This window comes from Monosiga brevicollis, genomic scaffold (assembly GCF_000002865.3).
Source record: "Monosiga brevicollis MX1 MONBRscaffold_6 genomic scaffold, whole genome shotgun sequence".
NCBI classification, from domain to species: domain Eukaryota; class Choanoflagellata; order Craspedida; family Salpingoecidae; genus Monosiga; species Monosiga brevicollis.
The window spans coordinates 602,513-616,300 of NW_001865043.1; the positions used below are offsets into that span (position 1 = coordinate 602,513).

The following is a 13,788-nucleotide window of genomic DNA, read 5'->3' on the forward strand; positions in this document are numbered from 1 at the left end:
TCATTTGAACCACTAGACACAGGAAAAGGCAGTCACACATCACAACTACAAGCCATCACAGCACAAACATAAAAAACACCACGGCACGCTCACATACAACAAGAGACAGCGTCGGGTTGAAAAGGCAACCGACCACAGAAAGAAAAGTCATCATACAAAGGACTTTACAAAAATTCAGCAAAAATACCACACAAATACAGTCAAAATCAAAGTAAAATTAAAACAAAAATACAAGTCAAGCCAGCCATCAAAAGATCACAACGAGAACCACCTAGGGAGCAACAGGTGCACACAGGGATCCCCACAGAGGGACCCCCGAGACGGTGCCTACCTACGACGAGCGCAGGCAGACACCGCCAAAGTGGCGCTGGATGTGGTCAGCGTTCATCTGATGGACCAGCGCCGCAAAGCGACCCTTCCACCGAGGAACAAAGGCCTCATCCAGCCCCGGCTGGTACACACCACGGGCCTCGGCGCAGCGGGCGAGCTGACCAAGCAGATCCACAAAGGAGGAGGCGAACCCACCGGTTGTCGTCATCGCCGCAGGGACGATCAGAGACAGCGTCGGGTTGTAAAGGCAACCGACCACAGAAGGAAAAGACATCATACAAAGGACTTTACACAAAAATTCAGCAAAAATACCACACAAATACAGCAAAAATTAAAGCAAAATTACAAGAAAACTACAAGTCAAGCCATCAACAGACACAACGAGAACCACCTAGGGAGCAACAGGTGCACACAGGGATCCCCACAGAGGGACCCCCGGGACGGTGCCTACCTACGACGAGCGCAGGCAGACACCGCCAAAGTGGCGCTGGATGTGGTCAGCGTTCATCTGATGGACCAGCGCCGCAAAGCGACCCTTCCACCGGGGAACAAAGGCCTCATCCAGCCCCGGCTGGTACACACCACGGGCCTCGGCGCAGCGGGCGAGCTGACCAAGCAGATCCACAAAGGAGGAGGCGAACCCACCGGTTGTCGTCATCGCCGCAGGGACGATCAGAGTTTTTCCATGGTTGAAACCGGTGTAGTAGTCGCGCTTCTCCTTTTCGGCTCGGCGAAGGGCAGCGCCCACCTTGATGCAGGCTTGCGAGGTGGTCGGGGGTTGGGCTGTGCGCACAGTCACGTCAATGCCCAGGTCGGGCAGAGCTGGGCCCAGGGCACCGCCGGGAAAGGGGTTGCGGCAGTGCAGGTCGATGCGGCAGCTCTGACCGTTGGCGTTGTAGCCAGACTTTTCCACCCAGACATGGGCGAGGGTGGCGTACCTGAGCAGGCGGCCCATCTCGTCGCGAAGGGCGTTGTGACGCTTGATGGGACGGCAGGTTAGCAGGTGCTCGCGGGTCAGCCGCGGCTGAGGTGTCTTGCTGCTGCAGAGCGGGCACTTGTCCGTCGGCTTGACGTTGATGAGTTCATGGAGGCCAAAACCCATCATGGACACGACCGCAATGGCAAAGGTCGTGTCGCTCAAGCGACGCAACTTGTCCCGACCCCGCATGGTCAAGACAGTGCTAACGCCCCACTCACGCGAGGCCAGATATGCCTGCTGCAGGTCCAGCGCACACTCGGCCATCAGGTCGTCAAGTGCCGCCTTGGCGCGGAGGGGTACAAAGGACCTTACAAAAATTCAGCAAAAATACCACAAAATATAGCAGAAATCAAAGCAAAATTAAACAAAAATACAAGTCAAGCCATCAACAGACACAACGAGAACCGCCTAGAAAGCGACTGGTGTACACAGGGATCCCACAGAGGAACCCCCGCGCCTCATCTGATTGGGCCTGATCAGCTCGGGCCTGACCTGCTCGGGTGCGATCTGATCAAGCCTGATCTGCTCGGGCCTGATGATGCAAGGCCACATCTGCTCGGGCCTTATCTGATTGGGCCTGACCTGCTCGGGTACGATCTGATCGAGCTTCATCTGCCCAGGTCTCATGATGCGAGGCCGTATCTGCTCGAGCCTCATTTGATTGGGCCTGATCAGCTCGGGCCTGACCTGCTCGGGTGCGATCTGAATGGGGCTGACCTGCTCGGGTGCGATCTGATCAAGCCTGATCTGATTGGGCCTGATGATGCAAGGCCAGATCTGCTCGGGCCTCATCTGAATGGGCCTGACCTGCTCGGGTGCGATCTGATCGAGTTTCATCTGCCCAGGTCTCATGATGCGAGGCCGTATAATAATAAATTAGGTGTTTGAACCTCAGAGCTGAAAGCAAAGCTGTGCAACCCCGACATCAAAATCACATTACAACGGCACGCAAAACAACACAAGAGAACAACACACTTTCATCGGCTTCTATAATGACATCAATACAGCGGGAAAGTCCCAGAGTCACACTTGTCGCGCCATTGCGTGGCTCAGGGTGCACACGTGCTTTCGTGCTGTACTTTCCACCGTGGAGGACAAATACAGATGTGTGTGCGTGCTCGCGATGTATAAGCCTCACAAACTGTCCATCTCTTGATTTACACGAACAGAATGATGGGGAAAGCCCCGTTGCGTGCCAGTCAATGAGATAATAATTGGTCAAGGGGGATGACATGCCAGATAGAGACCCATACAAGGCTAAGAGGACAGGAAGATTGGCATAACAAAAAATGTCCGTGGAACAGCTAAGATGAATACTTGCTCAGATACCGCTTGCGTTGAACGGCCAGCATCTCAGCCTTCATGGCTGCAAACCGTCCTTGGTCTTCTGAAGCCAGCGAGGTCGCCTCTGACGTTGCCGAATCTTGCATTGTGTGCACGTCAGGAACTAAATTGCCGGTGTGTGGTACGATGGGGGATTCTTCCGTGGCATTGCCCACCAAAGTTCCCGGCAGCTGGCCAGAAATGACACGTTCCGTCGTGATCTAATACGCGGGTTGGCACCAAGGCAATGGCAACAAATCAAGTGAGTTAAAAGATGGTTGAGTATGTGGTTGAGCATTGAAGATCAATGATAGAAATCAAACAAATGTATACATGAATGCTGCCTGTTCGTTGCAAATCGTCACGGAGCATTTCTGCCGGGATGTGTGGAAACATTTCTTGTAAGCGAACAACCTATGGTGCCATAGGATCCAAATGTGAGTCGGTACGTTCGGCGTGGATGGGCATGGAGCTACGCAGAGATTTTGACGGAGGTTTCATACCGAGAGCTCCAATCGCTGCTGGAGGCGGGCATGGGCATCAGCTCCCACATGCACTTGGATATCCAACTGCAGGCCTAAGAAGTTGGAAAGTGTTCCTTTTCAAATAAACATAAACCAAACAAACAAAAAAAAAAAAAAAAGTCAGTGCGGCAGTAGAGATGCGATGAATGGAGACCGATGAATGGAGACTGATGAATGGCCTTGTGCAAGCAATGTTGCGGCACAAACCCATGATGGAGAAAAGTGCGCGACCTATACGCTGAAAAGCCCCCTCTCTCGTGGTGGCCTGGGCAGCTGCGCGTCGGGGAAAAAGGCGTTTACGACAAGTCGGGCACGTTGGCTGTTGTGACGCCCACTGCCGGATACAAGCCTGTACAAAACAAGCATGAGGCAGAATCGCAAGTAATGGTGGAGCAACAAGTTTCTCACTCCAAACAACGGCATAAGGTCCCAATTCTCCGTACCAGGTGATACATGTGCCCACAAGCAAGCTTAAAGCCATCTTGAAGAAAATCGCGGCAGATAGCGCAAGAATCGTCTGCAGCCACCTCGCGATCTTGCTGAGTGATGGGTTGAAGCGCTTGGCGAAGGCGCTTGTTGAGCCTACCACAAATTTGTGTGATCAAAAATTTATTTCAGAGCTGCCTGGTTTTCAACTTCCAGTTCTCATGGTCCTTTGGAACCCAGTCAAAAGCATTGATGTCACAAGAGAGGGAGACCAAAGCTGTTGCCCGAAACAAAAGGAGTCTTACCGAACGGCACGGAAATGACGAGATAGTTTAAGTCGTAGCTGCTCAAAAGCCGAGCTGATCACGAGTGGTCCAAATTGTCAGAAACAGTATCAAGATAGGGACTACGAACACGACGCGCAGCAAAAACAAAATCTCAAGACCTACCGTGCTTTGAGGAAGAGAACAATGTCCAATACGAACACGGAGAATCCTTGAAGCCAAACAATGTGCAAGTAGTGCATAAGATGTAATCCGTGGTGGAGAACGTCCAGAAAAACAGCAAAGCGCGACTCGGGTGCAAAGGCTTGCACGTCAGGGGTTGAATGCATCTAAATATCGTATGCACGTGCGTCAAAAATATTTGTGTCTGTCAGTGTGCAAACATCACTATAGTGTGTGTGTGTGTGTGTGTGTATCACCGCTCAATACGGCATAACGCCATGCTTTAAGGATGGGCTAGTGGCCGTGCATATATCTACGCACCGGCTGCGTGGAAATAAGAGTGAAACGCCACAGCGTCTGGAAGCAAAGGATGAAGCAGCTAATGCCGTCAAAGCACCATAGCGCTACAAAGCTAAAAGGCATGTCGCGCCATTCCCAGGCTGAGGAAATGGTCAGGACAAGCGCCAACACCATGATGGTGGTCATGAACCCCAATGCCGGCGACGCCGTTCGGTTCATGCGTCCCGCTGACAGGAGTATCTATAAATCAGAAGATGAATGAGTCCAAGCACAGCGATGGGGCAGAAGGTAGAGCCGAGGCTTCAGAAGGTGAGTGCATGAATTCAACTCACAAATTCGATGCGGGACTGGCACATGGTGGCAAACGCAAAGAGCCAGCCCGTGACAATGAACCATGAGAGCCAAGGCCAGAGGCCAATGTTCGGTTGCATGTCCAAAGTGGCCCAAATCACAATCACTTTGAGCATGAGATAGTTGAGAGATTGCTCCAGTACGTCCTATTCATGCAAGAGGCGCGCGCGCGCGCGCGTGTGTGTGTGTGTGTGTGTGTGTGCACGTGTCAAATATATGCGTAAACGTTAGTTTGAGCCTTGAAATGGTGCGGCGATTTTCTGTGCCAAAACCTGGTCCAGCACAAACGCGCCCGTCTTTGTTGAAATCCTCGCTTCGCTGACCGATATCTGAGGGCAAGCAGCACCCAAGCGGGCGGCTAACCTTGAGCTCCGCATCACGTAGCTGCTTAAAGATGACCATCTCCACCAAGCGGGCGACATTGGAGAGGAAGGCGTTGGCAAACACCAGCGTCGACTACAGCATGTGCAGACCGCGTGATTGGTGGAGAGACAAAGAATAATGCGGAATACAGGGCAAAGACGAGGGAGAGAAAGAGTGAGTGAGTGCACAGGCATGGCATGGCATGGCATGAGGGAGACGGAGACATGATTGCGAACCACAATGAAGAGGGTGCTGCCTTGCTCAAGAAGGGTGATAAAGGACGCCCAGACTTGGCTATCGCCTTGAAAGAGGGCGAGGTACATGTCAAGTGTGTTGAAGCCACCCTCCACCATAAAATAAAAGAAGACGAAGGGAGAAACGGCAGTCGCCAGGAGCGCCACCTGCTCGATGCTCCGGGCCGGCATGCTGCCGGCCACCAGGACACAAGCAGGACAACCGCTCTTCTCTCTTCTCTTCCGCCTCCAAAAGAAAAATGGCTGGGGCAAAGTGCTCAAAGAGTCTGTGCAAAGGTTGTTGGTTGTCGTATTGCCAGCTGCTGAGGAGGATACAAATGATGTGAAGCCCGGTGCACGGCGACGACAGTCAATCGCTCAAACGATGGCCGGGGGTCAGTCAGGTCGCCCGTTAGCGTTTTGAGCAGATGATGGGGAATGAACAGATTGCTGCACAGTCATCAAATGTAAGACTTTTTTACATCGTGCTCCTCTTCGAAATAAAAATTTAATGATTGATTTGGTGTCAATTTGGTTTGCCCGCGACGAAGATGCAAATCGTGTTTAGCGACGGGAGATATACGTGTCCATGTCATCCTTGCATGCCTGGCCAAAGTCGGGCTCAATGTCCGTTTCGCGCTGGCCTGTGGCATCGGCTGTGGCCAGAATGACGTCGTGAAGTGCCGGGTCTGCGGATGAGGAGGACGCGGCAGAATCGCTTTCGTCCAGAGAATCAGAGGCAACCTCTGTAGCTACTGTCGGCTCTGCGGAAGCAGCCTCGAGAAGAGTTTCGTCCGTGACAAGAGCAGTGGTCGTCGGTTCATCGGCTTGGGAAGTCACCGAACTGGAGGCTTCTGGGTTGGATGGTTGCGGTGCAGACGCAATTTTGGAGCTCATCGAGTCGTAGAAGCTGGTCATTCGACCAGAGACCTATGAACAAAAATGGGAGCAGCCATCGCATGTCGTACATGCGAGTGAGGTGGTCAACTGACCATGCAACAAAAGCGTCTTGGCAGATTGGCGGTGGAGAAAAACGAACCTCCTCCAGAGTCGGTGCTTGCTCAACAGTACGGCGGGCCAGCTGCGGCAGCTGCTTGATCGAGGGGAGGCGTTCGCGCAGCTCTGGAACACTGGTTGGGGCGCCAGAATGTGCCATGCCGGTTGCCACAAACTGACGGAAGCAGGGGAAGAACAGCACGTGCAGTCAATGGCAAGTGAGAATCAAGAAGAGCACGACGGCAAAGGGGCGGCCGGGCGAGAAATTGCAATGGTTTTCGACAACAAGGTTCCGCAGCTGAGCCAGACAACTAACATTGTACATGGTTTCAGGGTAACAGACGGCGGCGGCCACACCCGTAATGACAGGAACCGCAACAAACGCGCGGAAGAAGGGGCCTGCGTTGTGGGCGGAGGTGCTGGTGAGGGGCTGACTCTAGAAGCAGGCCGCAGACGGACACGGGCAGGCTCGTGGGCAGGGGTGCTGGCTTGAGACGTACGCTTGGGATAAGTGTAAGTGCCAGTCAACGCAGCCAGGGCAATTACTCCGAGCCCCACGGGATTGCGCTCCTCTGCTGGCACACGTGTCAAGACGCCTTGCTGGAAGCGTTTGATCCGGTCGACCCGTTGTTGGACTTGCTCGAGTGTACTCTGGAAAGAAAGAAACGGGTCGGGGCAACAGATAAAAACGCCTTGTTAGGTTTATGGTTTTACAATCGAGCCAGGGCCAGAATTCTATGTCAGTCTAATCCACCTGCCCTTCGTACCAGGGTTTTGTCGAGAACTTGATTTGCGAGTCCACGAGCCTCAACCACGGCATCGTAAACAGGGCCTACAGTGGAGATCAGCGGAGTGCATCGTCACACCAATGTGAGAACCAGTGTCCCACAATGTTATGGGCTGACATGCGCCCCGTGGGAAAATAAAGCCTCGATCAGAAAGGCAAGCGCCAACCTACCCGAAGGCATGGGACGTTCGTGATGGTGCTGTCCCTCCGCCGCGGCACGAGGCGCATCGTCGTAAATGCTCAACTGCGAGCGCATGGCCATTCGGGAGGCAGCCAAAAAAAGATGTGCACACGCAACCAAATTGAGGGGCAAGTCAAGCACATTCGCGAAGCAACCCGTGCAGATGTTCGCGTGCAAGGCACTGAGCGGTCCAGCCAGCTGCTTACCATGGTGGCAGTCGCATCGAATGAACCTTCCGTGAGGTGAAGAAAAGCAAAAAAAAAAAAAAAAAGGAGAGAGGAGATGGAGTTGCCCTCGACAGGTGTGAGGGGGATTTTGACCCGCAAATGTCAGACAATCCCTGAGCCAGAAGCAACGGTTAAGAACCTATGTTGTCAACAGTAAACCTCTCTCTCGCTGACATTCTGGCCGTCTCTCATCATGGTGTCCATTGGCCATACGAAGGGTGTGACATGAAGTCTCGGGTGCCGGCATGCAACAAGACGCGTTGCTGAGCGAACGACTCCAAGCCGTACTTGACCCCGACTTGACGCTCGTGTGCGCGTCTTTGCTGTGCCTGACGCGATACTTGTTAACACTGGGCCTCACGCTTGCACCCAAGGCAACAGCATCAATCGTGTGCTAAGCGTGCTGTGTAGGCGTTGCCAAAGCCATGGAGCGGCTTGGTGTTGCCGTTGTCCTCATCCCGCCCCAGCAACAGTGTAGTTACCCTCTGCCCTAAAGTCGGGCCCAGCAACGTGCATGTGCACGGCCGGCACTTTACGCATCAGCTCCACCAGCAGTGCCAAGTCAAACTTGTGCCCTGCCCAGCAAGCCCTGGAGCTGCTTTTTTTCACCGAATGCAGATTCTCTTATCTTAGCCTGTGTACCAGCCCTCGGCGCTGAGAGTGCTGCCGGTGATCCATTTGTTCCATTGAAGCCTGCGCCAGCACCCCGTGCAGCCAAGCGCTCACGTCCCCCTTGCCACCCTTTCCCCCACCATCGCCATCACCATGAACAGCCTGGGCATTAAGGTTTGCCGGCGTTATCAGTGCTGTCAGCTTTGGGCCTTCTTGCTCGGCTTGGTTACCTTATTCGGGGTGGCTCAGGCCGTGCCAACCATCGTGGCGCGGCGTGATGTCGCAAATTTGTATGGTCGCATACGTGTCACAACTGCTTCCTCGGTCTCCCCAGCGGCTGATGCATGGGCAGTGTTTGCGGAATATGCCATGCCCATCGCCCCCATTGTCGGGCCTCTCGTGGCAGCGAGTCACCCTTTGCAGTGTGCCATGTCCCCCGACCCTGACCTGCAAGAGCTCTTGGCCAGCAGCGCCTCCAATAACCCCATTGTGGTAGCCCCGGCCAATTTTTCAGCCACCTGCACTCCCTATCAGCTAGCTCGTCAACTCCGCAAAGCCGGCGCCGCCGCGCTCATTAGCATCCCGCAAGATTCGTTCCAAAGCTATGCTCGCGTCCTCCAACGCACCGCCACCGAGGTGGAGCTGCCCGTCTGGACCGACTTTGCACACGTCTCCGTGACGGGACCGGATGGGGCCAATCTCTGGCGGCTGGCGCTGTCTGGAGCCAACGCACGCCCCACTGCGTCCTTTCACCCATCAGGCGTAGCCTCGAGCGTTGCCCCTGCTACCACCGAGGATGGCAGCGCAACTGATGCCTTACCACACAACGGCTTTGCCTTTCATGCCGCGTTGATCTTAGCCATCCTCGCTCTTTTGACCGTGGTCTGCGTCATCACAGTCTTCATTGCAAAACGACGTCGCTACTATTTTTCAAACTGGAACCAGGCCGAACAGGGAACCGTGCATCGCCAGCGGGCCCTGTTGATCCGCCATGCCATGGCCGTGATCTGTCACTCTGATCGTGTTCGCACTCTGCCCGCATCACTGGATGAAAAGCCCGCCTCAGATTTAGGCCCCATTCCGTTGTCTTCACGCCCTCCCGCTTCCCCTGCCTCGTCGACTGCGCCCGCATCGCCATCGCTGCTGACCCCCCTAAGCCCCGCCTTGACATCCATGCTCACCCGGGCGCCTGATACCAAATCAGACGACTCGGGCTCGACAGAATGTGTCATCTGCATTGACGATCTGGGGCCGCACTGCCTTGAGCTACCGTGCACTCATCGCTTTCACAAAGATTGCATTCTCACCTGGCTCACTGATCACTACACCTGTCCGCTGTGCAAGTTCCATCTGCTTCTGAACCGCCCAGCGAGTTTGCTGGCTCGTCTCAGCGATACCACCTTGCATGAGCTCACCATTCTGGTGGCCCGTGAGGTGGTCCTGTCGGGCGATGCCAATCTGCCCATTCGAAACGTGGATGCCGTCATTGATTTTCTACAGGTGGACGACGGAGAAGCCGAGCCTGACGTTTTGCACCAGTCTCGTCAGGACAATTCCTCGGCTCTTACCCCCTCTTCTGGTGCTGACACCGTATCCTCGAGGTCTTCCACGCGCCCAGCCCCCCCCACCGGCCAACTTCAGCACGCGCTTGCCTCGGTCGATGGCGGGCAACTTTTCCCTCCTACCTCGCTGCTCGGCCGTGCCCGTGCGGGCGCGTCAGCTGTCCATACCGAGGTGCTGCTGGATGCGCGCACTCGGGAACTGGAATGGGACGACAACGAGCTTCCCAGCCAACAGGGTGCCACGGCCTCAGTGATCTGCTAAAAATTACAGCGTGGTAGGGCCAAGTAGTATAATTAGATGCCCGAATGTTTTAATCTCAGATAATTGACTCTTGATCATCACAACACTATTATTTTGACTTCAAAAAAACAAAAAAAAACAAAAAAAAAAACCTGGAATTCAGTGCCGTGCACATTGTTGGGATCGTCACCCAAACAAGTCATCGCTGAAATCCTGGTCAGCAATGGCATGCGGTCCTGACTCAGCTTGTGTATTGTACAAAGGTGGAGCATCAGAACCCAACGAATGACCAGAGCGACCGGTGGAGGGACCCAAGTCCACTGGGTCATCTCTCATTTCCCGAGTACCAATGGCGCTTGCTTTGGGATCCTCATCAATATCCTGCGTGACGCCGACGTCCACGTCCCTATCGACATCAAGTGTTGCCTCTTCCAGGTCGTCTGGAACGGGATTTGTGCTCGAGGTAGTGGTTATTGAAGCTCGCTTAGAGGGCGGATCTGGCTCCATGATCCGCAAACCTGGCTGTGGCTCAACATCATCCACAGGCTTTTGGGCAGATTGAGAGTCGTGATGAGTTTTGAGCCGTGTTGATGCTGTACTGCCCGTGTGATTCACAAAAAGTGCACAGCCAGTCACACCACGATGACGAGCAATTTGCAATGCCGCGCGCAGCACGGCTATAGACACACTGCCCTGGCTAGCTTGGGGCTCAGCGTCAGTGCGGGGCTCTTCAGTTGCAGCCGCGCAAGCAAGCGGAGTTACTTTGGGCGCACCGGTCTTGGTGTTGGGTGCATGACGGCGCTGTGTGCGCGTTGTCTCCTCATCTGCTCGCAACGGGCGAGTCTGAAACATCAAAGGCAAAGCCCGACGGGGGCGCGCTTGGTCGGGACTGGGAAGCCCACTGGTCGACCACGCCCGATGCCCGCGCTTGTCCTTCTTGCTTCTCGGACGCTCAGCAGCAGACGGCAGTACAGCAATATCACGCGCTTGTCGAGTCGATGGATCTGTTTGGAGTGTTGCAGCTGCATTGGTTGCGCTACCGCAAGCATTGCGCACGGTGCACGATCCAAGATCTGGAGGAAGCGCCTCACCTCTGGATGAAGCGGGGGCAGCTCGCGGGTCAAAGGCTGGGGTTCGTGTCGAGACAGCTGGTGATTGCGATGAATCAGCCAGTTTTCTTGCATCCTCAACGCCAAGGTCCGAGTCCGTTGATATGGGTGTCGAATGTCTTGTCGAGCTGGCAGTGTCAACATCACCCTGCGGTAGCTCGAGTGCTTGCAGCGCCAGCGCAGCCGCATGTTTGCACATAAACAGGCCCCTGCTGGCCGGGCAGGTGCAGGTGAAATGTTGCACAGCCGTCGAAGATAACACCACCTGGACTTTATAGCGTTCCTCGTGAGTCCCCAGGGCAGTGGCACACCACGTGGTACGCGGGGCGTCGGTCGTCACCGTGCCAAGCCACTGACGGCAGGCTTGCGCGCGCTGGAAGACAGCCTCGCTGCCACAGCGAGCCATGATGTCAGCTGATAAGATCCGGGCATCATCATGTGTCTGTTCCGGCAAAGTTGTCGAGTTGAGAGGGGATGGAGATGGGGATTCCTGCGGCCACTGATAGATGGGACTCAGAGCTTGTGCATCTGTTCGGTGAGCGGCTTGCAAGATGAGCCCCGCAACGCGTTCAACAAGGGCCGGATTGTCGACAACAAGGCCAAGAAGCATGTCTTGGTGGTGAAGCATCACCTCGCTGCTTGTCTCGCCCGGGGCACCAGCGAGTAACAGAGGCCAGGCTCTTGCAGGCGGGGCACAGCACTCGGGCTCAAGAAGGACTCTAACATCCAGGTTGAGTGGAACGTGTGCATCCTTGCGCGTGCCCGCCTTGTAGTGAGACTGGGCCGCAAAGGTGCAAGGGGTGTACAAGGCAAGATATCGAAGCGCATCTCCCATGCCAGGGGCTGTGGTGGGGCAGTCCGCCTGCGATGTGGACGCCGAGCCAGTGGAACGAAATCGATGATGCGTGAGGCTGCTGGGCCGGAGCAGCACTTCTTGAAATGTGACTTGGTGGCGCCACCCACGACCTGCTGGTTGGCTGCTTAAAAGAACACTTCCACGCTGACGCGGGTTGAGGCCCCATGCGGCGGCTAGAACCAACGCAGCATTGGGCTCGGACAGCTGACCGGCAGCCCTTACAAGGCAGCACAGGACTGGCGCTAGCACTTGACGCGAAACGAGCTGGAGTTGCGGTCGCACTTGATCATACCATCCGTCGGCAATAGGACCTTCATAAAAAAAGCTCACAAGAGGCGGCCCTTGTCCTCTATGCTTGCGTGCGTGGCATGAAACAGACGTGGTCAGTGTATGTGTGTGTGTGGGTGTGTGTGTGGTGGGGGTCGCATTCGGTAGCAGAGGAGGGATTTGAGGAAGAAGTGACCAGGACCAGGAAAGCTGGCGGTGCGGAAAGCAAGGGGCCAGGACAAACATGCATGGCAGGCTAAGAGGGCACACGTAGACTCACTCTTGGTTGGAAAAGCGTGCCATCCAGAGCAAAAGTGCGTTGGCTACGGTCGAGCGCTCATGCTCAGAGAGCCGCAGGAAACCAGCCAGCTCCACAAAGACGGTCGGACTTGGAAGCTACGAAAGGGCGCACCGAGTGAACAGAAGTGAGCGCAGTAGCAACATGCGGGTTGATAGAGCGCATCAAAATCCCTGCATCCACCCGGCTCTTGTCTCCTTGGTAGCCACGGGTCCATGCTCATGGGAATCACAACGAATCTAGGTAGGGCTGATCTGACCTCGAAGGTTGCTGGACAAAGCTGCGAAGATTGCAGCGTCGTGTCAAGGGTAGCAATATTGTGGTGAGCGTGAGATGTCGGCGTTAAGCAATGCGATGGTGCTAGTGTGGACACGTTCTGCAAAGCATCGATGGCGAGGTCCTACCAAGGGCATGGTCGTCGTGGTCGTCGTGGTCGTCGTGGCAGCAACAGAGGCGCCCTCTGTGCGAGTCGAATCAGCTTTGGCACGATCATTGTCCAGGAGCATCAGGTCTCGTTCCAAGGCATGGCTCAACTGATGCGGCAAGGTTCCGCTCGCACGAATCTGGACTGGGTTCTGGTGAGGCTCCAGCAGCAAGGCCCGGGCCAGGAGGCCCGTGTGCCAGTAGCCCTGGAGCAGGGTCTGGCCCTGTCCGGCTGCGCACCCAGGTGTATCAGCAGAAAGGTGAGAACAGGCTGTTTGCACTTGATGAGATGCGGTTGGAACTTGCCACCCGCCCACCCACCTTGTGATTCAAGATGGTGGATGCGAAACTGAATGGGGACTTGCGTGAGCTTGAGCAGCCGTGACATGTAGGTCTCGGCCAAGTCCGGATGACGAAGCTCGGTGTGATACAGGCAGACGTGATTTGCGTTGTGCAAGTGCTCCACAACTTCCTGGAGAACGTCATGGTCGAGCCGTACCTGAACCCCGCCCTGCCGCTTATCCCAGTCCAAGTTGCTCACGTAGGCATGGTCAAGGTAATGGCATCTCGCGACGAGGGAGGGGCTGCAAAAGGGTGCTGCCACGATCAGGACGACCTGAACCATGGTGTCGCTCTTCTATCCACGCGTGTGCGACTGATAGCCCCACAGCGGCCGCCCCTGGGGAAGCGCCCTTGAGCCCTCCAGCACCAATCAACCCCATGTCAATTCGCCAAGTGCACAAAGATGCAGCCAAGATCCGATGTGACTGTACATCCGGATGTACATGTTAAGACATGATCACCCCATATCAATCAGATTCGCTCGTCAGCAGGTTACCAAATGAACAGCAAGTGAAGAAGAGAGAGACACAGGCAGGCACACACAAACAGAGTAAGTGAGATTGGGTTGAGAGAGAGGCGATAACCTCGTGGAAACAACACACACACACACAC

General features: G+C 55.1%; 4 protein-coding genes across 4 annotated transcripts; 1 reads left to right on the plus strand and 3 right to left on the minus strand.

The window, feature by feature from the left end:
* Positions 1–781: 781 nt before the first annotated feature.
* Positions 782–5,467, minus strand: MONBRDRAFT_24231 (uncharacterized protein; the record flags this gene model as incomplete). Its single annotated transcript, XM_001744640.1, has 10 exons — positions 782–1,616; positions 2,966–3,046; positions 3,136–3,209; positions 3,600–3,738; positions 3,888–3,941; positions 4,032–4,195; positions 4,350–4,568; positions 4,661–4,825; positions 5,043–5,135; positions 5,279–5,467. 10 exons carry the CDS (start codon positions 5,465–5,467, stop codon positions 782–784), a joined length of 2,013 nt encoding a protein of 670 aa, XP_001744692.1.
* Positions 5,468–5,839: 372 nt separating this feature from the next.
* On the minus strand, positions 5,840–7,320 carry MONBRDRAFT_24232 (uncharacterized protein; the record flags this gene model as incomplete). Its single annotated transcript, XM_001744641.1, has 6 exons — positions 5,840–6,205; positions 6,315–6,446; positions 6,588–6,670; positions 6,772–6,922; positions 7,039–7,103; positions 7,230–7,320. The coding sequence occupies 6 exons, from the start codon at positions 7,318–7,320 to the stop codon at positions 5,840–5,842; spliced, it is 888 nt and encodes a 295-aa protein (XP_001744693.1).
* Positions 7,321–8,052: 732 nt separating this feature from the next.
* Positions 8,053–9,981, plus strand: MONBRDRAFT_36524 (uncharacterized protein). Its single transcript, XM_001744445.1, has one exon. The coding sequence runs from the start codon at positions 8,232–8,234 to the stop codon at positions 9,900–9,902; it is 1,671 nt and encodes a 556-aa protein (XP_001744497.1). The 5' UTR covers positions 8,053–8,231; the 3' UTR covers positions 9,903–9,981.
* An 86-nt stretch (positions 9,982–10,067) lies between these two features.
* Positions 10,068–13,459, minus strand: MONBRDRAFT_7063 (uncharacterized protein; the record flags this gene model as incomplete). The annotated part of the gene is made up of 4 exons (XM_001744642.1): positions 10,068–11,967; positions 12,394–12,509; positions 12,816–13,066; positions 13,156–13,459. The coding sequence occupies 4 exons, from the start codon at positions 13,457–13,459 to the stop codon at positions 10,068–10,070; spliced, it is 2,571 nt and encodes an 856-aa protein (XP_001744694.1).
* Positions 13,460–13,788: the final 329 nt, after the last annotated feature.

Excerpts from the sequence above, each read along its gene's own strand:
- MONBRDRAFT_36524 (XM_001744445.1), top strand. The coding sequence starts at position 8,232 with ATGAACAGCCTGGGCATTAAGGTTTGCCGGCGTTATCAGTGCTGTCAG.